The sequence below is a fragment of the Rattus rattus genome, chromosome 15 (assembly GCF_011064425.1).
Source record: "Rattus rattus isolate New Zealand chromosome 15, Rrattus_CSIRO_v1, whole genome shotgun sequence".
Lineage (NCBI taxonomy): Eukaryota > Metazoa > Chordata > Mammalia > Rodentia > Muridae > Rattus > Rattus rattus.
In genome coordinates this window covers 36,802,156-36,826,301 of record NC_046168.1, presented here as the reverse complement: position 1 = coordinate 36,826,301, position 24,146 = coordinate 36,802,156, and the positions used below count along the sequence as shown (strand labels likewise).

General features: G+C 36.2%; 1 protein-coding gene across 5 annotated transcripts in view; it reads left to right on the top strand.

Annotated features, from left to right (window-relative positions):
• Positions 1 to 24,146, top strand: part of Dmxl1 (Dmx like 1) — a 153,008-nt gene that overhangs the window by 11,865 nt on the left and 116,997 nt on the right. For 4 of the 5 annotated variants that reach the window (XM_032885663.1, XM_032885662.1, XM_032885661.1 and 1 more), the window contains exons 3-9: positions 667 to 738; positions 3,041 to 3,119; positions 5,042 to 5,174; positions 8,325 to 8,391; positions 11,710 to 11,888; positions 22,117 to 22,306; positions 23,966 to 24,134. In XM_032885663.1, the coding sequence (XP_032741554.1) occupies positions 667 to 738; positions 3,041 to 3,119; positions 5,042 to 5,174; positions 8,325 to 8,391; positions 11,710 to 11,888; positions 22,117 to 22,306; positions 23,966 to 24,134 (889 nt within the window). The remainder of the gene's footprint in view (positions 1 to 666; positions 739 to 3,040; positions 3,120 to 5,041; positions 5,175 to 8,324; positions 8,392 to 11,709; positions 11,889 to 22,116; positions 22,307 to 23,965; positions 24,135 to 24,146) is intronic. The other variant, XM_032885664.1, reaches the window with a different exon arrangement.

Genomic DNA, 24,146 nt, shown 5'->3' with positions numbered 1-24,146 from the left:
TCGGGTCTAGTTGATTTCCGGTATTTTAATAGGTTCTTTCGAACTATTGTTGTTGACTTAAAGAGTAAATTTAAGAAGGAATTTAATATGTAGCTCATTTGCAGGATACTTGCACAGAGACCTGGGTTCAAATTATATATCCCTGCCCTCCACAAAATAAAAAATGAAAAAGGAATTTAAAAAACATAAAATGTTAAGAATTATACACATTGTATTTATAAAGAATAGGTCTTGTTTTATTTTTATGAAGTTAAATTATTTGTTGGGAGAAATGAACTCCAAAGATAGAAACCTTAAAATTCATTTTAAAATCTTGTCAGATTTTGTACTTGGCAAAGGTTATATTTGCCTGCTTCCTCTATGAAGGAAATAGTTGACATTATAGGGCACATTATTTATTACATGCTAAATGTTTTATGACTGTTCATTTCTTGACCATAGGACTATTGGAAAGGTAGTGTTATGTGTGTTATGAATGCAGACAGAGAAGTCTCTGGATATGGATAAGCAGTGCTGGGGTTCTGACACCATGCGATGGCTTCTGAATTGACGTGCTAAGTACCTCGAAGTCATATTTGCATATGTTAAAACCAGAGTCCTTATTTTCTTTGTTCTTTTGATCTATAAGTATTTTAATCTATTTATATTTGTTTTTCTTTTTAAAAGATTGCAGCATCTTATGGAAACGTTATCTCTGTTTTTGAACCAGTCAGTGTGCCGAAAAAAAGGAAAAATTTGGTCAGTAATTTATTATTTTTCTTTTAGGAATTGAAATAGGTCTTGTATAAAAGAATCAAAATGACCACACTTTTAACTAGTATAAATTATGGACTATAATTGAAGATACATTTTAAGTTCAATTTTCATATTAAAATATAATTACATTTTTTATTAGAATTGAATTAGACTACATTTTGGCAACCAAATATCATAAAAAGTTTTGTTTTCCTTCTAGCAGTTTTATTTGATAATAGATAAAGTGTCAGTAACTTCAAGTTTGGAATTTACTTTATTGATACTGTCAAACACCACTGTTTAGCCTGAGGGCACCTTACTATTTGATCTATACAGCACTCTTAATTTCCCGCCTTTTCATATGTGCATTGTCCTTACAGCTAATGATTGGCTTTCAGTATTAAACATTTCTAGGCCTTTCTTTTTTGCTTTTATTATATTATATAATATAGTTGCTGTTAGATGAATAATTGCTGTTCTTTATAAGGAAAATATATATGAAATTAGAAAGTTCATTAACTAATAGTTTATAAATAGTGGAAATATGTACTTATATTTCATGTGTTTTAATGCTCTGGAATATAACAGACAAGTCACATTCTTTTCCATATCTGTAGTCACTGTAAAGATTAAACTAGTGATTCCTAAGCCACATGAAAGCATCAGCATAGGGAAGTGGAAGGATAGGATTAGAAATTGTAGGATTAGTGTCTATTTCTGTTGCTTTTACTTATCTGCTCTGATTTTTGGTTTTTTGTTTTTTGTTTTGTTTTTTTGTTTTGTTTTGTTTGGTTTTTTTGTTGTTTTTTTTTTCCCAAGATAGGAGCCCTGGCTGTCCTGGAACTTACTATGTAGACTAGGCTAGGCTTGAACTCAGAGATCTGTCTGCTCTGTCTCAGGAGTGCTGGGATTAAAGGCGTGGGTCAGCACACTGGGCTCCTGTGTGATTTTAATAGATACCAGAGACCACTTTAGGACCCTCTTTGCTCAACTCTCAAGTTAACTGAGATTTGTTCATTCTTTTTGTCTTTTTTTTCCCCCCCAGAGCTGAGGACCGAACCCAGGGCCTTGCGCTTGCTAGGCAAGCGCTCTACCACTGAGCTAAATCCCCAACCCCCATTTGTTCATTCTTAATAGAGTTGTTATGAGAATGATATATTAAAGATCAGAAATGTAGAGAATTAAGTTGTGTTTTAATGGTAGAAATACCCTTATATATCTTCTGATCATTTTGGAATTGCTTTTATTTGAGTCAGTACTATCTTATAAATTACCTTTTCTCTATCCCATCCCTCTTACACTTTTTGCTCTTTTTGAAATAAAATCTTGCCATGTAGCACAAGACAAGCACAGAATTTACTGTGAGTCCAGATTAGCTCTGCACTCTGAATTGTCTTGTCTCGGCCTCCCAAGGGCGGGGTTTACAAGCAAGTGCCATTATGCTGGGCACTCATCAGCATTCAGTTTCATGAAGAGCTTCCAAAATTCTCTGATTTCTGTTAGCATCTATGGGTTATCTAGTTTATCCAGTATTAGAGGCCTTTACTGCTGCATTAAATAATTGACAGTTCTATACTGTACTTTTAAAGTGTTTATTATATTTATTTAACTGGAAAGAGGCCACCTGTGGTGACCAGGGGATAATTTGCAGGAATTCTCTCTTAAAAGTAGTAATGTTACCCTCAGGTTGTTTTTTTTTTTTTTGCTGATTTGTAGGTTCAAATAAAAGATGGTTGAAAGAGTGGGAAAGTCTCATTAAGGAAGTAATGTATCTTAGAGATGAAAGATTGAGAGGGATATTTAAATTAGTTGATCCTTATACACATACTTAAACTTTAGACTTTTATAAAATACAAGTAATATAAGCAGTGTTTGGTGTGAAGTTATGTAAAATATGTTTATTGGTTATTTATACTAAGAATAGACTCTTCAACCCCAGCAGCAGGTAGTCTGAATAGTCTTCTTAAAAAATAGTCTTTGTTATCTAATTCAGTGGTTCTTAACCTTCCTAATGCTGTGAACATTTAATACAGTTCTTTATGTTGTAGTGACTCTGATCCATAAAATTATTTTTGTTGCTACTTTGTAGCTGTAGTTTTGCTAAGACAAACTGAAATATGTGTTTTCTGATGGTTGTGACCCACAGGTTGGGAGGTGCTGATATAACTCATTTCTCCTGACTCAATTGTTTTGTTCCTAAAAACAACTGCATTATTATTAGCACAGCAAACATGAACATGTTCATTTGATTTTAAAAAAAATGCTAGTCATAATTATTTAAGTGACTTTTTTTTCCTGATTTTAGGAATTTTATAGTCAGTGGCAGAAAAGTGGCCAATTTTTTCTGGACTCAATAGCACATAATATAACCTGGGATCCCGCAGGTAAGGAAATTAATAAGAATAACTAGAACAAATGTCATATAACTAGTTAATTTTATTACTCTTCTGTATTTTATCTGTGAGACAGTGGTGAATACAAAAATAAAACATTGTTCCCTTTTATAATTTATATCGAAATACAAGATCTAGCACATGATAGGACATGATAAATGATATACAGAATACCTATTAACTTTTGGGAAAAGATATTTCTCTTTGGAAAAAAGATTTCATCAACAAGATTTCAGTGACCCAACTTTTTGATAGATTTTTAACAATTAGTGCAGAATAGATGAAATTAATTCTGAGACAAAATTCTGTATTATGCTATGTATTTGCATTAAAAAGGACATGCATGACTTGGGGCTGGAGAGGCTGGAGAGATGGCTACCAGTTAAGAGAACTGGCTTTTCTTCCAGATGATCCCAGTTCTATTCCCAGGCCCCAGGGGTGGCTCACAGCCCTCTGTAACTTTACTCTAAAGGATGTGCACAGACATTCATGCAGACAGAAATGCACATACAAAATAAAAATAAATATTTTATAGCATAAAACAACATTAATTTTCCCGTTTATGTTCTGTGGGTCAGAATTGCTATAGGGTTTTGTGGGAATGCGTGTCTCTTATCTGTGTATTATTACTTTAAGTATCATGTCTAAGAAAGACTTTGCATACATGGAGCTTTGGCTAATCTTACAGTGTATTATCTTTGTTCTTCATGTGGTCTGTCTCTCATGTGGTTTCTACAGCAGAGTATGTAATTATATGGCTGTTAAAATTTGGAAGTGCAAGTTTAAGCTACAAATACTCCTAAAGCCTGGCCTTTCCCTATCCAGAGGATTTTTGTTTCCTTTTGTTTTGTTTTGTTTTTTTGTTTGTTTCATCCTCTGTTCAAAAGAAGGTAGGAGTCCAGGTATTCAAGACCACCACATTCTGTTCTTCTAAGGTGTGTAAAAATTATTTTGCAGAGGGTCTTGTACAAGTTACAGTTAATCCTTACCATTCTAAAAAGCTCTGAATTTATAAGAAAACTGAAGTTCAAAGATTGTTCAACTAGATCCAATTTGTATGGCTAAGTAAATGAGTTAGATACATGGATTTCTAAATTTCCAGCCATAAAGTTTGTGCTTTTTCTAGATTAACACCTTTTTCTCTTTTTTTGTTTCTTTTCTTTTCATTACACTCCCCCTTTCTCTTCTTCCTGCCACTCTGCTCCCCTACTTTATTCCTTTCCTCCTCCTTCCTCTGTTCTCCCTCCCTCCCTCCCTCCCTCCCTCCCTCCCTTCCTTCCTTCCTTCCTTCTTCATTGCATTTTTATTAGGGTTTCATATAGCCTACTGAGTGAGAGATTATTTCCAAGACTATGGCTCTCTCCCAGTGACTGTAACACAAAATGAAGTGTCTTTTCTCTCTCAGCAATGAAAACTTGTAGATAGTCAGGGAGGGGTGGTTTCTCTCATTGGCCCCTACGCCAGCCACCATTGTCTGTTTATAATCCTCAAGAGAAGGGGACAGATTCATGGGATCATTTTCTCCTATAGTAGGATATTGACAGATCCAAGCTCTTAAATTATTCTTTTGCTTTTAATACATATGTTTATTAAGATTACATTTCTTATTTATGTGTGTGTTTGTATGGGTATATACATGCTGTGGTTCATATATGGGGATCAGAGGACAGCTTGGCGGAGTTTGTCTATATTTCCATCATGAAGATTCTGGGAATAGAACTCAAGACTTTAGACTTGGAATCAAGTGCATTTAACCAGTGAGCCACCTTGCCAACCCCAAATTATTTTTTTGTAGTTTCTTTTTAGGTACTATATTGTACTTTATAGTATTATAAGAAATTATGAGTATATATCTTAACTCAGTGTTAACAACCTACATAATAAATGCTATTCATATATGTGTATTTCTTTAGGTAATCGTCTTTTAACTGGTTCCAGCTGTCTGCAGCTTTGGTGTAATATTAACTCAAGAAAGCAAACTGAAGATGAAAATGCAGATAAAACAGATCTGAACTTTGGAGATTGGGTATGCATTTGGCATTGCAAGTAAGTAATTGACTAGAAAGTTTAACTGTTTTTTTGTTTTGTTTTGTTTTGTTTTTTTCTTTTTCTTTTTTTCGGAGCTGGGGACTGAACCCAGGGCAAGCGCTCTACCACTGAGCTAAATCCCCAACCCCGAAAGTTTAACTGTTAAACCTGTCCTCTTTTTTTTTTTTTTTTAATTTTATAAGTTGGTTGTATATATGGGTTGTTTAGTCTATTCACTGTGAACAGACATTAGGGCCAAAGGCTACAGTAAATACATAGGTTGTCAGTGAAATGGCTTCTCCATAGATACTTGCTACAAAGACTGACAACTGAAGCTCAGTCCTCGAACCCATGTGGTAGAAGGAGAGGACTGAGTCTTCCAAGTTGTCCAGAAAGTAGGGAAATAGATTTTCTAAATATGATACCAAAGCTATAAAGTGAAAGAGAGGTAAAATTAATAGGTTTGTCTATCCAAGTAAAACATTTCTCTAATAAATAAAAACTTGAGAAATAGATTCAGTTCTGGAGTTAAACACCTTCTTTTAAAAGTAAGATTAGTTAGAAAGAATAGATCACTAGTTAACAGCAGTGAGCTAGGAAGATGGGAAGAGACTTTTAGGTTCCCAGGAGGAGCTAATCGCCTATAAGCTAATCGTGCTGGGATTACAGGCATGCATAACTGCTTATGGCACAGTTTTATAATTTAGTTTAGGAATATCCCAAAGATTAATCAGATGAGTAAAAATGAGTGAGCAAGCTGAGGAGATGGCTAAATTGGGTAAATATTTGTTATGCATGTATGAGGAACTGAATTTGGAGTCCCTACATACATATAAAAGACAGACATAATAGCACACTTACGTAATTGGGGTGGAGATGGGGTATAGAAGGAGGTGGACCCAAGGACTTGTTGACTGGTCAGCCAGTCTAGCTGAAAGACAAACTCGAAGTTCAGTTCTACCTAAAAACAATAAGGTGATAAGAGATCAAATAGAATAGTTGTGTTGGCTGGGTTTTTGTCAACTTGCCACAAGTTAGTCATCCCAGTAAAGGGAATTTCAATTGAATAAATGCTTCCATCAGAATCCCCTTTAGGCAAGGCTGTGGGGTATTTCCTTAATTGATAATTGATGTGGGAGGACCCTGTCCACTGCAGGCGGTGCTGTCTCTGGGCAGGTAGCCTTTAAAGTATATAAGAAAGCAAACGAAGAAAGCCAGAGGAGCAAGCTAGTAAGTGGTATTCCTTTGTGGCTTCTGCTTAGTTCCTACCTCCAAGTTCCTGCCTTGAATTTCTGCTCTGACTTCCCTTCATGACAGACAGTAAGCTGTAAGATGAAATGAACCCATTCCTTAAGTTGCCTTTTGCCAGGATGTTTAATATAATGTTAGAAAACAAACTAGAAGAGCAATACCCTGGGTCAACTCCTGGTGAGAGCATGAATGTTTGCTTGCTTACATACCTCTCCCTCTCTCTCCCTGAGAGTATACGTTCATTTATATGTTCATTGCATCATTCTGTTGTTGCAGCAAAAATGAGAATATAGTAGTGAACCAGTAAGTATTTCAAATCATTATGGGGTGCCATGGAAAACCATAAGCCAATGAAGTAATGATGTAGTCTGTATACTTAATACAAAAACACTTCTTTGCACCTAGTTGCAGAAGTGTTTACATTTTAAAGTAAGTCGATACTGTTACAGTATAAACTATAAATATGGCCTCCTATCCAACCCATTCTGCTTCTCTTCTGTTCAAAGTAGATGACAGGGGATTGGGAAAAAAAAAGTGAAACTCTTATGTGCTGATATGTTGACTGGTGTTTATCTGAGGAAGAATGCTGTAGTATTAATGAGACTATAGATAATATCACTTTCTTTTCATTCATTAGTTTTTTTAAATCTATATTATATGTAAGTGGTAGGGGAGATTACTTATATTGGAAAAGAATCATGACAGAATTCCTTTTGCTGGTCTGGGGAATAGATAGAGTTCAGTGGTCTAATGCTTGGCTATCACATACATTAAGCTCCAGGTGTGATCCCATCACTGTACCCGAAAGAAGGAAAAGGCCTGTTTTGACATGCATTGCTAATCATTTTGGCACAGATACAGCTAAGCATGAATTTGAATGAAGAAAGGAAAGCAATGATAGTGCTAGGTGTTCCAGTGTATATGAGTTTTAAAAATGGAAGGCTATATGGAATAGTGAACCTAAATTACTTGGAGGAGAAAAGGCAACTATGTACCAAGTAGGTAGGTGAGGCTGAGTAGCTGAATTCATGATTATTTAGATTCCTGTTATCACACATGAAGTCTTTCATCTAAGAAATATTAGCCCAGATAAAGGCAAAATTCCCTTAAAATCATTGTTGTCTAAAAAATGTATATTGGAGTATTAGAGATACATGGATCTGGAAATTAGGTGTCTTGATTGAAAACCGAAACCATTCTCTCATATTTAGAGGGAATGTGCTATTACATGGGTGTTAGACTTGTCAAGGTTCTTTCTTTCTTTCCTTCTTTCTTTCTTTCTTTTTTTTTTTTTTAAAACAATTATTACTCGTGATTCTTAGGAAAATGTTTAAAACTGGTTTTGGAGAAGGGGCCTCACCTTTACAGCCCTGGCTTGCTTGAAGTAGTAGTCACAGTGTAGGCCAAATGGGTTTCAGACTTGCAGTATTCTTAATTCTACTATTTGAATGCTAGAATTTCCTGCATTTGCATGACTTCAAAAATCTATATTTAAAGTTTCTCTTAGTAACTACTTTTTTGGAATATTCCAAATTCTAAAAGTTAAGGGTCAGGAGGAAACTCTCTAGTAAAGCATGTACTTAGCATTTACAGGCTCTTGAGTTTATCTCCAACACCAAAAAAAGGAAAACAAAACAAAATTTCTCAGCAGGAACAATGAAAACCTTGTATGAACCTTTAGAGTACTAGTGGTACTCTGTAGTTCAGCTGTGTAGTAGAAACAAGAGGCCTACTTAACCTGCTGTTTAACCAACCTGAGCTGCAGACTAGCCCCCGTCTCATAAGGGGGAAAAGTGAGTGTGAAACTGTTAACCAAAATTCTGTAATCATGAGAAATTGCTGGAGTTCAGTTTGTAAAGTGCTGGTTATTTTGAACCGAGTTTCCTTGGTGATTAACTCTTACCTTTTAATTTACAGAACTGCTTCCCAGGTCCACCTCATGAAATTTTCACCAGATGGAGAATTTTTTGCCACTGCTGGAAAGGTAAATTTTGAAAATAATGTCAAATTCTGTGTCTCGTGTGTGTGTGTGTGTGTGTGTGTGTGTGTGTGTGTGTGTGTGTGTGTATACATGTGTACTGCATGTGCAGGGTTGTATACACAGAATAAAGACCAGAAATTAAGATCAATCTCAGCCTTTTTTTTTTTTTGAGACAGCTTTTTAATGAGCGTGGATGTCAGTATGGGTTAGATTGGCTGTCCAGAAAGCCTCTGGAGTCCTCTGCCTTCTCAATACCAGGGTTACAGCCAAGCATGGTAGCACCTGACTTTTTTGTATGGGTCCTGTAGAGTCAAACTCAGGTCCTCTTGCTTTTTGAGCATGCACTCTAACTGTTGAGTTATCTCCAGCCTGCTATAATTTATTTTTGAACCTATGAACATTAACTTACTTATTCCTTTATTTACTTATCTTAAAACTCTTAATTTCTATAAAAAGTAGATAAAAATGTCTAACTATAATGTAAAAAAAGCATAGATGGAAAAACCTAGATTTAGAGACAGATCTAAAAATAAATACACATTTACCAGTTTTGTCTCAGACTAGTCAGTTGATGGGGATAACAATACCCCACCTCAGAGGACCTTAATCATAGGGTTAATTTAAAGCAGTAGATACGAAATGACAGGCTAAGTGCCTTGTGTGTGTAGGGTCAAAAAAAATTGAGCAAAAAATTAGTTTATTAAATTAAGACTTTATAAAGGCTCAAATATATGTCTGACTTGGACTCTGAAAAGGTTATAAGAATATCTTAAGAGCACCAGTGGAAGGAAGCCCCTGGGTCTGCTAAGACTGAACCCTAGTGAACTAGACTGTTGGGAGAGGGCAGCAATGGGGGAGGGTTGGGAGGACCCTGGGAGGGGAGGGGGAGGGGATGTTTGCGGACCCGGTTGGAAAGAATGGAACACTTTCAGAAAATGTATATAAGAAATACTCAAGTTAATAAAAAAAAAAAAAAAAATAAAATAAAAGGCTCATTAGAGGGAAATTGGGGAGCAGTTTTGTTTGTTTGTTTTGTTTTGCACATACTTGGTTTTTTTTTTTTTTTTTCTTTATTAACTTGAGTATTTCTTATTTACATTTCGAATGTTATTCCCTTTCCCGGTTTCCGGGCCAACATCCCCCTAACCCCTCCCTCTCCCCTTCTATATGGGTGTTCCCCTCCCCATCCTCCCCCCATTTACCGCCCTTCCGCTAACAATCACGTTCACTGGAGGTTCAGTCTTAGCAGGACCAAGGGCTTCCCCTTCCACTGGTGCTCTTACTAGGCTATTCATTGCTACCTATGAGGTTGGAGCCCAGGGTCAGTCCATGTATAGTCTTTGGGTAGTGGCTTAGTCCCTGGAAGCTCTGGTTGGTTGGCATTATTGTTCATATGGGGTCTTGGGCCCCTTCAAGCTCTTCCAGTCCTTTCTCTGATTCCTTCAATTGGGGGTTCTGTTCTCAGTTCAGTGGTTTGCTGCTGACATTCGCCTATGTATTTGCTGTATTCTGGGTGTGTCTCTCAGGAGAGATCTACATCGGGTTCCTGTCGGCCTGCACTTCTTTGCTTCATCCATCTTATCTAATTGGGTGGCTGTATATGTATGGGCCACATGTGGGGCAGGTCTGAATGGGTGTTCCTTCTGCCTCTGTTCTAAACTTTGCCTCTCTATTCCCTGCCAAGGGTATTCTTGTTCCCCTTTTAAAGAAGGAGTGAAGCATTCACATTTTGATCATCTGTCTTGAGTTTCATGTGTTCTAGGCATCTAGGGTAATTCAAGCATTTGGGCTAATATCCACTTATCAATGAGTACATACCATGTATGTTTTTCTGTGATTGGGTTACCTCACTCAGGATGATATTTTCCAGTTCCAACCATTTGCCTGCGAATTTCATTTTTGATAGCTGAGTAATATTCCATTGTGTAGATGTACCACATTTTCTGTATCCATTCCTCTGTTGAAGGGCATCTGGGTTCTTTCATACTGTATACAACATACTGTATAGACCAGGATATCCTTAAACTTGTGAAGCATTCACATTTTGGTCATCCTTCTTGAGTTTCATGTGTTCTGTGCATCTAGGGTAATTCAAGCATTTGGGCTAATAGCCACTTATCAATGAGTTGCACATACTTTTGATACTATTGTTTCATTTCATATTTTCTTGAAATTATTTTATTTTCAATTACTGCTTTACAAAGTAGATCCTAAACCACTAGTTTCAATTATTTTTCTCATGGCACAAAGCCTTCTGTTTTTTTTTTTTTTGTTTTTTTTTTTTTTTTTTTTTTTTTTTGAAAGGGGTTTTTTTTTTTTTTTTCCCCCGCCTGGTTTGGGTTTTTCCCTTTTTTTCTGAAAACAGTCTGAGATATTCTAAAGACCCAGTCTCCTTTTAGTTATTTACTAATTTTTTTTTTTTTTTTTTTTTTTTTTTTTTTTTTTTTTTTTTTGTTTTTGTTTTTGTTTTGGTTTTGGTTTTTTTTAGACAAGGTCTCACTTACAACATACTGTATAGACCAGGATATCCTTAAACTTAAAGAGATACCTCTGCCTGCACCTAGTATTGAGATTAAAGGAATGCACCACCATGCCTTGAAATTGTACTTGTTTTTTTTTTTTTTTTAACGAGTGACGTGGAGGTGGTTATTCTGATTGATGTTCAAAAATGGAGCCTAATACCAATTTCTTTGTATTTTCCCCCTTTATTTCCCAAGTTAGGTTCAGATGAGGATCGGCATACATACAGTACTTGATTATTAACATTTTGTGTGTCTGTGTGTCTGTTTTTGGTTGTGTGTGGTTGTGTCTATCTTGTCTGTATGTATGCATGCTTGCAGAGGACAGTTTGCCAGAGTTGGTTCTCTTACCATGTGGGTTCTGTCAGGTTTTTGAAGAAAGCCCTAAATAAAATAGTTTTGCAATATTAAATTATTTTCATTTTCAATATTTTCTTAAAAAATGATAATTCATGAACTGTCTTGCCATCCATCTCAGTTATCAGAATTTGTTCAGAGTTCTCAGTTATCTATAATTTTGTGGTAGTATTGCTTTCTCTATGCTTGCTTGTTTTGGTTTTATTTTGTTTGTTTGGTTTTGTCTTAAAGACATGGTATTACTATGTTACCTTGCAGGACTGAAGTTACTATGTAGCTCACTCTCTTTCTGCCTCTTCCAGGATCAGAGGGGTGTGCCATCAATATAGCTAGTATCTCATTCTTACTTGAATTTTTAGCTTAAGAGAGAAAAAAAATCCTTAATTTCATTTTCTCCTGAATAATGTTTGTGGTCACTGGATGCTTTTTTGGTTCTTCTCCTCAGGATGACTGTCTTCTAAAGGTATGGTATAATGTAGAAAACTGGCGACCAGCTGTTACCTCTCCAGATAAAAATTCAGAAAAACAATCCCAAGGAGAAATTGACTTTTCTTTTGTGTATCTGGCCCATCCACGAGCTGTAAATGGATTTTCCTGGCGTAAAACAAGCAAATATATGCCGAGGTCAGTGTTTTCACTGTATGTTAGAAAATTATCACCAACTTTAACTGGTTTTCTTACTTTGAACCTTTGAAGATTAGAATAACAGTTTATTGTTCCAGGTTGCACATGTCTGGATACTGGTCTCGTTTGATTAATGCTTAGCATAAAAGCTTCAAAGTGAATTTGAGACCAAGATAACTTATTTCCATATCATATGTCTTTGCCATGCAGTTGTACATCTTTTCTTTTCTTTGTTTCATGTTCCATTGTATATCTTATTTGGATCACTGTTTGTATAGACTTTGTTTTTGACAGTTTCCATCCTCATTTGTACTTGCAAATGGTATCCTTTTTAAAAAACAAACAAACCAGTAAACAAAATACCCTTTATTGAAAGGACATCTTTGAGGAAAATAGAGTTAATTCTTTAAATTATCTTGCCTTGAATTGAGTATTAGTTTAACTCACAGAAGCTCAGTTTAACTCGTATGAACTCAAAAATATGTCTGTCAGTATTTTTTTTTTATTTGTGTAGTCCTTGAAAAACTTCTATAACATAGAATTTTTATGTGTTCTTTCGATAAGTTATACAGATTTAATAAGTGTATCTACAGGTCTGTCTTGTACTACATGGCAGTGCAGATTTGGTTGTATATCTCACAGTTTTGGTTCTGTTGAGTTTCAGCATTTGAGATGTTCAAGTAGAACAGTGGTGATGTATGGAGATCATTTGGCGACTTTATTTTGCTCCCTTGGACCAACAGGATATATACCTATTATAGTAGTTATTGTCCTTATCCTAGCTCTACAGTCCAAGTTTAGTGTAGAAGAGAAATTAGGAAAAGTACTGGTTCTGTTCTCATTTTGTGGAAGAGTCTTCAAGCTAACAGAGTGATCTGAGTAATCAGTATTGCCAGTGGAAGGGACCATATCTCAGATTCACTTACATTCTAGTTCTCTTACATAATTTAAAATGTGTTTTGAATAAAGTGATCTCACTGTGTGTATTAATTTTTATTTTAAAAGTTGTAAATGACTCCACTTGATAATCAGAAATTTGTCTTTAAAACCTATCTGAAGAGTACTACTTTATAAAAACTAATTTCTTCTGATATATAATAAATGAATATACTCATTTATTGGTGCTATAGCCATCAAAATACTAAACAAGCTTATGAATTACTGAAATTTTGTGAACTGACTTAGCTTAAGTTTTGATGGAGCTGATCACAGTGAACTGAAGCAGATGGCAGATGCCTAAAACTGGGACATTTAGGGGTTCCTGCAAATAAAAATGAAGCAATAGTTATTCTCCTACCTTTGGGCTATTTTATTAAGTTATAGTCTGTCTCCGCCCCCTCCCCCTCCCCCCTCTCTCTCCCCCTTCCTCTCCATTTTTAATTATGCTTTGAAGATCATATACTTAGGATATATATATATACTCTTAAGAAGTAGAGGAAGACCACAGGCTCAAAGTCATTCTTGCTGTGGAGTACATTTGTGGTCAGTCTGAGATACATGAAACTTTATCTTTAAAAAAAAAAACAAAACAAAACAAAACTTGAATACAGAGAGTGTAGAAGAATGCCAGGGCAGGGAGGTGAGAGGGGGAGCACCCTCATAGAAGGAGGGGGAGGGGAAATAGGATAGGGGGTTTTGGAAAGGAAACCGGGAAAGGGCATAACAGATAACATTTGAAATATAAATAAAGAAAATATCCAATTAAAAATCCTTGAATGCACAGAGTCTGTTTAATTGAGAAAGAACAGTAGAAATATTTGTGTAGTAAGCATATTCTTTACTATTTAGAAAGTGCTGAATACAGATCAGGTTGGAAGGTTTGGTGATATTCTGTAGGGACCTCCAAAAGTTGGCTGGAGATAACAAGTTGCTAAACCATCTTAACTTGTCTCATCAGTATAGAACAAATGCTGCAGACATGTAACCTATCACAGGGTTGCTTTCTGTGAGGTTAAATCTATTGTTTGTTGTTTTTGTATTCTGTATGGACGCTGTATTAATATGATAGACTTGTCATTCTCAGCCTGTGGGTTAGTTATGACTCTTCTGTGGGACGGGGAACAAATGACCCTTCTACAGGGGTTGCCTAAGACCATTGGAAAACACAGATATTTATATTATGACTCATAACAGTTGCAAAATTGTAGTTACAAAGTAGCAGTGACAATAATTTTTATGGTTAGGAGTCACCACAATATGAGGAACTGTATTAAAGGGTTGCAGCATTAGGAAGGTTGAGAACCACTGTGATAGACCGTTGAGGGAATAATAAACATTGTAAAAGAAATGAAGAAGGGGAGCTCCAATCTATTAGTATTAAGTACTTAGAGGACATTTTAACTAAGAATGGAGCAAGGAAGACAACTGACAAAGAAATGCAGTTCCTCTATACCCTTTGTATATTACCTGCTATTTTTTTTTAATATTGACTATAGATATCCTGAGGAGTCACTTGAAGCTGTATACACGTATTAAGATCATTGCACTCTGTTGCTTTTGAGTTGGCATCTCTCTTGACTTGTTTTGTTTCTCTTAAATTCTTTTGCTTCATCTGATTGTCATCTAGTCCACCCTTTAGTTACTGCCTGCTCCTCTTCCTTTGTAAGTGTTTCTACTCTGCTAGATATTCATTGACAATATGAACTTTTAGTATCGTCTTTTAATTTATTTCCTTGTTAAATTGCTTGCTTTTGATTTTATTGCTACAGCCTGTGTATATGTGAGTATATTAGAGGGAAGAAATAAGTATAGGCAAGGGATAAATGCGAGGGATGGATGAGTGTTACAGTGATGAGGAGTGAGAAACAAGAGGTTGAGAAAGAAATCAGAGGAATGCATTTTAGAAGAAGTGAGGGGCAGATGGAGGGGAGATGAAAATAAAACATGGCCCAGAGAGGCTGACCGTAGAGGATGCTGTCAGAGATCAGAGAAAGGGAAGCATGGAGAACTAGAGAGGAGGAATGCAAAGGAATAGACAGAAAGGTGGGTGAGAGAACTAGATGGGAGTAGGGAAAGAATGCACTGGGCAAGTTGAAGTTGACAGAACAATCAAGGAAAAATATTGATTTTTTTGCTTTTTTTTATTGGATATTTATTTAAATTTCAAATGTTATTTCCTTTCCTGGTTTCCTGTCCATAAGCCCCCAATCCTTCCCCCTCTGCTTCTTCTATAAGGGTGTTCCCCTCACCATCCACCCTTGCTTCATTTTTCTTTTGCCCTGCTGGTTTGTTTTAAATCACATAGAGATGAATGATAAGGCAATTGCTGTAGAATAATTTTTTTTCTTTATGTAAAGTCTGAAGATCTTTAGTTTCCTACCTCGAGACCTGGGAAAGTCTTGTTATAAACAAAGAATGAATTTAAGAACAATGCAAAGTGGGGTTAGCAATGATTTTCCCACATGCAATGTTATACATAAAGCATATGAATGCTGAGTTATTTGATTGTACAAAGCACTTATTATAACCATGCAGGTTTTATTGACAAAATGCTGGGAAATCTGCAAGGAAAATAAAATCTTACTGACCTTAGCTATCACTAATAGAAAAAAAAAAAACCTTAGAAAATTCCTATAGTATGTTCATTCTAAGATAAATATTCTCTTAACAACACCCACACACACACCACACACACACACACACACACACACGGGGGTATTCACACACACACACACACACACACACACACACACACACACACACACACACACACACACACACACATTCCCCTGCACTGGGGGTCCAACCTTTTTCATTCCTCTTAGCTTCTCTCCTTTCTGTTTTGGCTTTACTATCCTCCCTCTTCGCCTCCCTCCCTTCTTCTATCCATGCCTCCTCCTTTTTTTCTTTTTTTTTCCATTGGATTTTTTTTATTTACATTTTAAATGTTATGCCATTTACTGGCCTCCAGAAACCTGCTCTCTCCCCCTGCTTCTATGAGGGTGCTCCCCCACCACCCACACACCAACTCCCCAGCACCTCCCTGGCCTGACATTCCCCTACACTGGGGCATCGACAGGGCCTCTTCCCCCACTGATGCTCAACAAGGCCATCCTCTGCTACATATGCGGTTGGAGACATAAGTCCATCCCTATGTAATCGTGGGATGGTGGTTTAGTCCCTGGAGCTCTGGGAGCTCTGGTTGGTTGATACTGTTGTTCTTCTTAATGGGGTTGCAAACCTATCTCTAACTTCCATGGGGGACGCCATTCCCAGTTCAGTGGTTGCCTGTGAGTATCCATCTCTGTATTTGTCAGGCTCTGGCAGAGCCTCTCAGGAGACAGGGTATATCAGGCTCCTGTCAGTATGCACTTCATGGCATCAGCAATATTGTCTGGATTTGGTGGCTGTGTATATATGGACTGGATCCCCAGATTGTGTAGGTTCTGGCTGGCCTTCCTTCAGTCTCTGCTTCATACTTTGTCTCTATATTTCCTCCTGTGAGTATTTTGTTCCCCATTCTAAGAATGACTGAAGCATTCATACTTTGGTTATCCTTCTTCTTGAGCTTCATGTGGTCTGTGAATTGTATCTTGGGTATGTCCAGCATTTGTGCTAATAGCCACTTATCAATGAGTGCATACTATATGTGGGTTCTTTTGTGATTGGGTTACCTTACTCAGGAGAATATTTTCTAGTTTCATCCATTTGCCTAAGAATTTCATGAAGTCATTGTTTTTAATAGCTGAATAGTACTCCATTGTGTAAGTATACCACATTTTTTGTATCCTTTCCTCTGTTGAAGGACATCTGGGTTCTTTCTAGCTTCTGGTTATTATAAATAAGGCTGCTATGAACATAGTGGAGCATGTGTCCTTGTTATATTTTGGAGCATCTTTTGGGTATATGACCAGGAATGGTATAACTGGATTTTTAGGTAGTGCTATGTTCAATTTTCTGAGAAACCTCCAGACTGATTTCCAGAGTGGTTGTACCAGCTTGCAATCCCATCAACAATGAAAGAGTGTTCCTCTTTCTCCACATCCTCACCAGCATCTGTTGTCATCTGAGTTTTTGATCTTAGCCATTCTGACTGGCATGAGATGGAATCTCAGAGTTGTTTTGATTTGCATTTCCCTGATGACTAAGGATGTTGAACATGTTTTTAGGTGCTTCTTCGCCATTTAGTATTACTCAATTGAGAATTCTTTGTTTAGCTCTGTACCCCATTTTTTAATAGGGTTGTTTGATTCTCTAGAGTTTAACCTCTTGATTCTTTGTATATATTGGATACTAGCCATTTATTGGATGTAGGAATTGTAAAGAAATTTTCCCTATTTCTTGCTGTTTTGTCCTAATGACAGTGTTCTTTGTCTTACAGAAGCTTTGCAATTTTATGAAGTCCCATTTGTCAATTCTTGATCTTAGAGAATAAGCCATTGATGTTCTGTTTAGGAACTTTACCCTGTGCCCATGTGTTCGAGGCTCTTCCCCACTTTCTCTTCTACTAGTTTCAGTGTTTCTGATTTTATGTGGAGGTCCTTGATCCACTTAGACTTGAACTTTGTACAAAGGGATAAGAATGGATCCATTTGCATCCTTCTACATACTGACTGCCAGTTGAACTAGCACCATTTGTTGAAAATGCTGTCTTTTTTCCATTGGATGGTTTTAGCTCCTTTGGCAAAGTTCAAGAGACCATAAGTGTGTGGCTTCATTTCTGGGTCTTCATTTCTATTCCATTGATTTACCTGCCTGTCTCTGTTTTTATAACTGTTGTCTGTAATACAGCTTGACTGATTTGTTTGAGTTAATTTTATATCCACCACTTTGTTGAAGTTGTTAAGCAGGTTTAAGAGTTCTCTACTGGAACTTTTGAGGTCATGTAAGTATACTATCATATCATCTACAAATAGTGATATTTTGAGTTTTTCCTTTCCAATTTCTATTTCTTAACCTCTTTTTTTTTGTTTGATTGCTTTGGCTAGGACTTCGAGTACTATATTGAATAGGTAGAGAGAGAGAGTGCAGCCTTGTCTAGTCTCTAATTTCAGTGGGATTGCTTCAAGTTTCTCTCCATTTAGTTTGATGTTGGCTACTTGTTTGCTGTGTATTGCTTTTACTATGTTTAGGTATGGGCCTTGAATTCCTGATCTTTCCAAGACTTTTATCATAAAGGGATGTTGAATTTTGTCAAATGCTTTCTCCATGTCTAATGAGATGATCATGTAGTCTTTTTTCTTTGAGTTTGTTTATATAGTGGATTACACTGATCATTTCTGTATATTGAAACTTCCCTGCATCCCTGGGATGAAGCCTCCTTGATCATGATGGATGATCGTTTTGATGTGTTCTTAGATTCGGTTTGTGAGAATTTTATTGAGTATTTTTATATTGATATTCATAAGAGAAATTAGTCTGAAGTTCTCTTTCTTTGTGTGGTTTATATATAAGCGTAATTGTGGCTTCATAGAACGAGTTGGGTAGTGTTCTCTCTGTTTCTATCTTGTGGAATAGTTTGGACAGTATTGATCTTAGGTCTTCTATGAAGTTCTAATTTAATTTGACACTAAACCCATCTGGTTCTTGGCTTCTTTTGGGGTGGGGGGCGGGCTTTTAGTGACTGCTTCTTTTTCTCAGTGGGTTATGGAACTGTTTAGATGGTTTATCTGATCCTGATTTAACTTTGGTACCTGATATCTGTTAGAAAATCATCCATTTCTCCCAGATATGCTAGTTTTGTTGAGTATAGACTTCTGTAGTAGGATCCGATGATGTTTTGTATTTCCTCAGATTCCGTTGTGTCTCCATTTTCATTTCTGATTTTGTTAATTTGGATACTCTCTCTGTGCCCTCTGGTTAGTCTGGCTAAGGGTTTATCTATTAGTTGATTTTTCTCAAAGAACCAGCTCCTGGTTTTGTTGATTCTTTGTATAGTTCTTTTTGTTTCTACTTGGTTGATTTCAGCCCTGAGTTTGATTATTTCCTACCATCTACTCTTCTTGCAAGTATTTGCTTCTTTTTTGTTCTAGAGCTTTTAGGGTGTTGTTAAGCTGCTAGTATATGTTCTCTCTAGTTTCTATTTGGAGGCACTCTCTTAGCACTGAATTTTTCTCTTAGCACTGCTTTCATTGTGTCCCATAAGTTTGGGTATGTTGTGCCTTCATTTTCATTAAAATCTAAAAAGTCTTTAATTTTTATTTCTTTTTTGACCAAGTTATCATTGAGTAGAGCATTGTTCAACTTCCATGTTTATATTGACTTTCTGTTGTTTTTGTTGTTATTGAAGATCAGCTTTAGTCCATGGTGATCTGATAGGATGCACGGGATTATTTCAGTCTTTTTTTATCTGTTGAGGCCTGTTTTGTGACCGATTATATGGTCAATTTTGGAGAAGGTACCACGAGGTGCAGAGAATGTATATTCTTTTGTTTTAGGATGAAGTACTCTGTGGATATCTGTTAAACTCATTTGATTCATAACTTCTGTTAGTTTCTCTGTGTCTGTGTTTAGTTTCTGTTTCCATGATGTGTCCATTGATGAGTGTGGGTGGTTGAAGTCTCCCAATATGTATGAGGTACAATGTGTGCTTTGAACTTTAGTAAGGTTTCTTTTATGAATAGGATTCCTTGCATTTGAGGCATAGATATTCAGAATTGAGAGTTCATCTTGGTGGATTCTTTTCTTTGTCGAGTATGTAGTGTCCTCCATATCTATTTTGATAACTTTTGTTTAAAAGTCTGTTTTATTCGATATTAGAATGGCTATTCCAGTTTGTTTCTTGGGACCATTTTCTTGGAAAATTTCTTCCCTTCCTTTTAATTTGAAGATGTGTTTGTCTTTGTCACTGAGGTGTGTTTCCTGTATACAATAAAATGCTGGGTCCTGTTTAGGTATCCAGTTTGTTAGTCTATGTCTTCTTACTGGGGAATTGGGTCCATTGATGTTGAGAAATATTAGGGACCAATGAGTGTTGTTTCCTATTATTTTTGTTGTTGAGGTGGTATTATGTTTGTGTGGCTATCTTCTTTCAGGTTAGTTGAAAAAAGATTACTTCTTGCTTTTTCTAGGGTGTAGTTTCCTTCCTTGTGTTGAAATTTTCTATTATCCTTTGTAGGACTAGATTTGTGGAAAGATATTGTGTACATTTGGTTTTATCATGGAATATCTTGGTTTCTCCATCTATGTTAATTGAGAGTTTTGCTGGATATAGTAGCCTGGGCGGACATTTGTTTTCTCTTAGGGTCTGTATGACACCTGCCCAGGATCTTCTGGCTTTCCTAGTCTCTTTTGAGAAGCCTGGTGTGATTTTGGGAGGTCTGCCTTTATATGTTACTTGACCTTTTTTCCTTACTGCTTTTAGTATTTTCTTTGTTTTGTACATTTGGTGATTTGACTATTATGTGATGGTAGGAATTTCTTTTCTGGTCTAATCTATTTTGAGTTTTGTAGGCTTATATGTTTATGGGCATTTCTTTCTTTAGGCTAGAGAAATTTTCTTCTATAATTTTGTTGAAGATAATTACTAGCAATTTAAGTTGGGAGTCTTCACTCTCTTCTATACCTATTATCCTTAGATTTGATTTTCTCATTGTGTCCTGGATTTCCTGTATGTTTTGGGCTAGGAGCTTTTGGTGTTTTACATTATCTGTGACAGTTGTGTCAGTGTTTTCTATGGTATTTTCTGCCCTGAGATTCTTTTCTTCAATCTCTTGTATTCTATTGGTGATGCTTGTGTCTGACTCCTGATCTCTTTCCTAGGTTTTCTATCTCCAGGTTTGTCTCATTTGTGATTTCTTCATTGTTTCTATTTCCATTTTTAGATCCTGGGTGGTTTTGTTCAATTCCTTCACCTGTTTCATTGTGTTTTCCTGAATTCTTTAAAGGATTTTTTGTTTTTTGTGTAGGGGCTTCTACTTGTTTTCCTGTGTTGTCCTGTATTTTTGTAAGGAAGTTATTTATGTCCTTCTAAAGTTTTCTATCATCATCATGAGATGTGATTTTAAATCGGAATCTTGCTCTTCCTGTGTGTTGGGTTGTCTAGGACTTGCTGTCGTGGGAGAACTGGGCTCTGATGATTCTAAGTGGCCTTGGTTTCTGTTACTTATGTTCAAGCACTTGTGATGGCGATCTGCTTACCTCTGGTGTTAGCTGGTCTTGCTGTGTCTGACAGTGGCTTGACCCTCCTGTAAGCCTGTGTGTCAGCATTTTTGGGGGCCAGCTCTGTCCTGGAGGGATTTGGGTACAGGAATGCACAATGGCACTGGGTCAGCTCCAGGTGCAGACACAAATTAGAAGGATCCTGTCTCAGATTGCTCTTCCTTTCCTGTGTTTTGATGGTCCAGGGGGTCCCTCTGAACAGAAGCAGTGGTCTCATCTGTACTCTCAGGTGTTTCAGCCCTCCTGGTAGACCAGCTCTCTCCTGGCAGGATCTGGATTCAGAGAGTTGTGGCATAGGGTCAGCTCTGGGCGCAGCTGGCAACTGGAAGCCCATCCCTCCTCCTTCCTGCCTCCTTTCCTTTCTTCCTTACATTAGCTAAATTATCTGATAGAGGATTTCTTTGTTGGTACTAGCTGTATATACTTGCTCTTTTGAGGATGTCATAAAAGGAAATAACTGAAAGTCCAGAATTGCTAAGGATGGATGTGATTTGTTCAGGTCTATCATGAATTCTCTTGCATATCACCACTTTGGGCCTAGGTAGGCAGGAGACGCTCAGTATACTATATGCTTATGTCAGTTTCTTAATGACTTTGTAGAAAGTAGAACTTGAACATTAAGAAATAGTTAAAAATAATGATCATTCACTTAATGAATAGGGAAGTTTTCTTAGGAACTTTGTTTTGTGCATGTCAATTGAGTAATTATGGCTTGATCCAAGTCATTGCTCTTTAGATGTAATAAAAATCTTAAGATTATTGTAATAAAAACCATTTTCTTCTAGACAGAAAAATAGGTTGATAAACATTTTCTGTTGTGACATCAATAAATACATGTGCTCTTCTCATTTTTTTTTTAAGCTTTTATGTGTATGGTTGTTTTATTTTCTTAAACGTCTCTACAGTGCCCTTGGAAACCATAAGAGGGTGTTGAGTTCCCTCAATTGGAGCTAAAAGGACTAGGAATTGAACCTTGGTCCTCAAGAGGAGTGGCCATCTGTCTGCTGAACATCTCTTTGGCTCTCTTTTTTTATATTAGTTATAAGTTTAAATATGTATAGAAACACTGCAGAATGTTTATGATATGTTATATAACTAGTATTGTCTCTAAAATATTTTCATTCCACAGGGCTTCTGTATGTAATGTACTATTGACTTGCTGTAAAGATAATGTATGTCGTCTTTGGGTAGAAACATTTTTACCAAATGATTGTTTGCTGTATGGAAGTGACTGCAACCACTGGTGTGAACCAATTAGTTTAACAAATAACTTAAAGAGAAATGCTTCCAGTAAAGACCGAGTTCAAAGTGCTCTAGAAGTAAGTGTTTTTATTATGTGTTACCTATAAATTTTAAAACCTTTGTATTTTTTTTTCTTTTTGGTTACACAATAATATTATAAGAAGTAGCATATCTTTGGAAAACAATTTTAGAAATGTTCCTTTTATCTAAGTAAAGAAAATACATTTAAGTAATATTTTTGTAACTTAGAACCTATCTTTAATTATGAGATTAATCTTAGCTTAACCAGTTACAAAATGATGGTAACAATTGTAAATTGGCAAATGTAAAATCTGAGGATTCAAAGATGTAATTATAAAAATATATCTTCTCTTAAAACATAAGATAGATTTGTTTCCTATATTTTGCTGTACTGTTTGTTATCTTTAGATCCACCAGGACATGTCTTTATTTTATAAACATTGATTGTAAAACTCAATTTTTGATGTTTGGGCTAATTGAATATAGGACAAATTTTGCTCCTTTGAAATAAAGTCTTACATTGTAGCTCCAGGCTGCTCTCAGTCTCATGCCAATAATCCTGTCTCTGTCTCTTGTGTTCTGGGATTACAAGTGTGAAAACCCACTTCTGATTGAAAATAGAATAGAAACACTGTCTCAGTATTTCCATTCTTTTTCTTTCTGTTTTACGTTTTGTTTTGTAGACAGCGTTTTTCTGTGTTGCCTAGGCTATCCTGGAATTCTCTTTGTAGACGAGGCTACCTTAAACTTGGAGATCCTCCTGCTTCTGCCTCTGCCTCTGGAGTGCTGGGATTAAAGGCATGCACCACCACACCTTGTTTCTTATTCTTTTTTTTAATATTAAAACATGAAGTGACTTGAAAATGATTTGTCTCTAAACCTGTACAGAACAAGGTTTTTTTTGTTTTTTTTTTTCTTTTCTCTTGTGGTGTTTGTACAGGGTCTCACTATCTCACTATGTAGCTCTAGCTGTCCTGGAACTCATATAGACCAGGCTGGACTGCAAGGCACAGAGCTGATGGCTCAGAATATAATTAAGCTGTGTGGCATATTCAATGGCTTTTTATAATAATCACATAACAAAAAGTGTTAGACTAGGAATCTATGTTCTGCTCTGTAATAACCTTAGGTTCTATATGAATTATTTCATGCTATGAAATATCAAAATAGCAAATGTTTAAATTGGATACCACATGAGGTCAGATAAAATTATCTCTGTGAAAAATGATGCTTTTCAAACAATTGAATAACTTGTATATCATGGTAATATCATAGTTACAGGGAGCAAGTTGTGGGCAAAAACAACAAGTATACAGATCTTGGTTGGTACTTTGTTTTACTTTTGGAGAAAAGGCTTCATTATTTAGTATTGGCTGTCTCATTGTATAGTTCAGGTTAGCTTAGAACTCAATCAGAGCTCTTCCTACCTTTCTCCCAGGTGCTAAGATTCAAGTGTCCATCACTATTCCCATCTTACTGGTTTTTCAGGTTTTTGATTGTTTATATGTTTTACTTCTAAGTTCTGGAAATTGATTTTAGATGTTGAAAAGCAAATGTGAAAATAGTAGTCCAGATACTTACTCTTCAAAATTTAAATTTGATATACAAAAAATGGAGAAATATTTTTTACATATATAATTACATAAAATAGCATTTTTTATTCATTCTGACAATTGTGATGTAGCAGTCATTTCATTTTGTATTTATTTATACAGGTAAATCTGAGACCTTTCCGTAGAGGTCGGAGTAGATCACTTGCTCTTGTAGCACATACTGGCTATCTGCCTCATCAGCAGGATCCTCACCGTGTCCACAGGAACACGCCACTGCATGCCAATGCACTTTGTCACTTTCATATTGCAGCCAGCATCAACCCAGCCACAGGTAATTAACTAT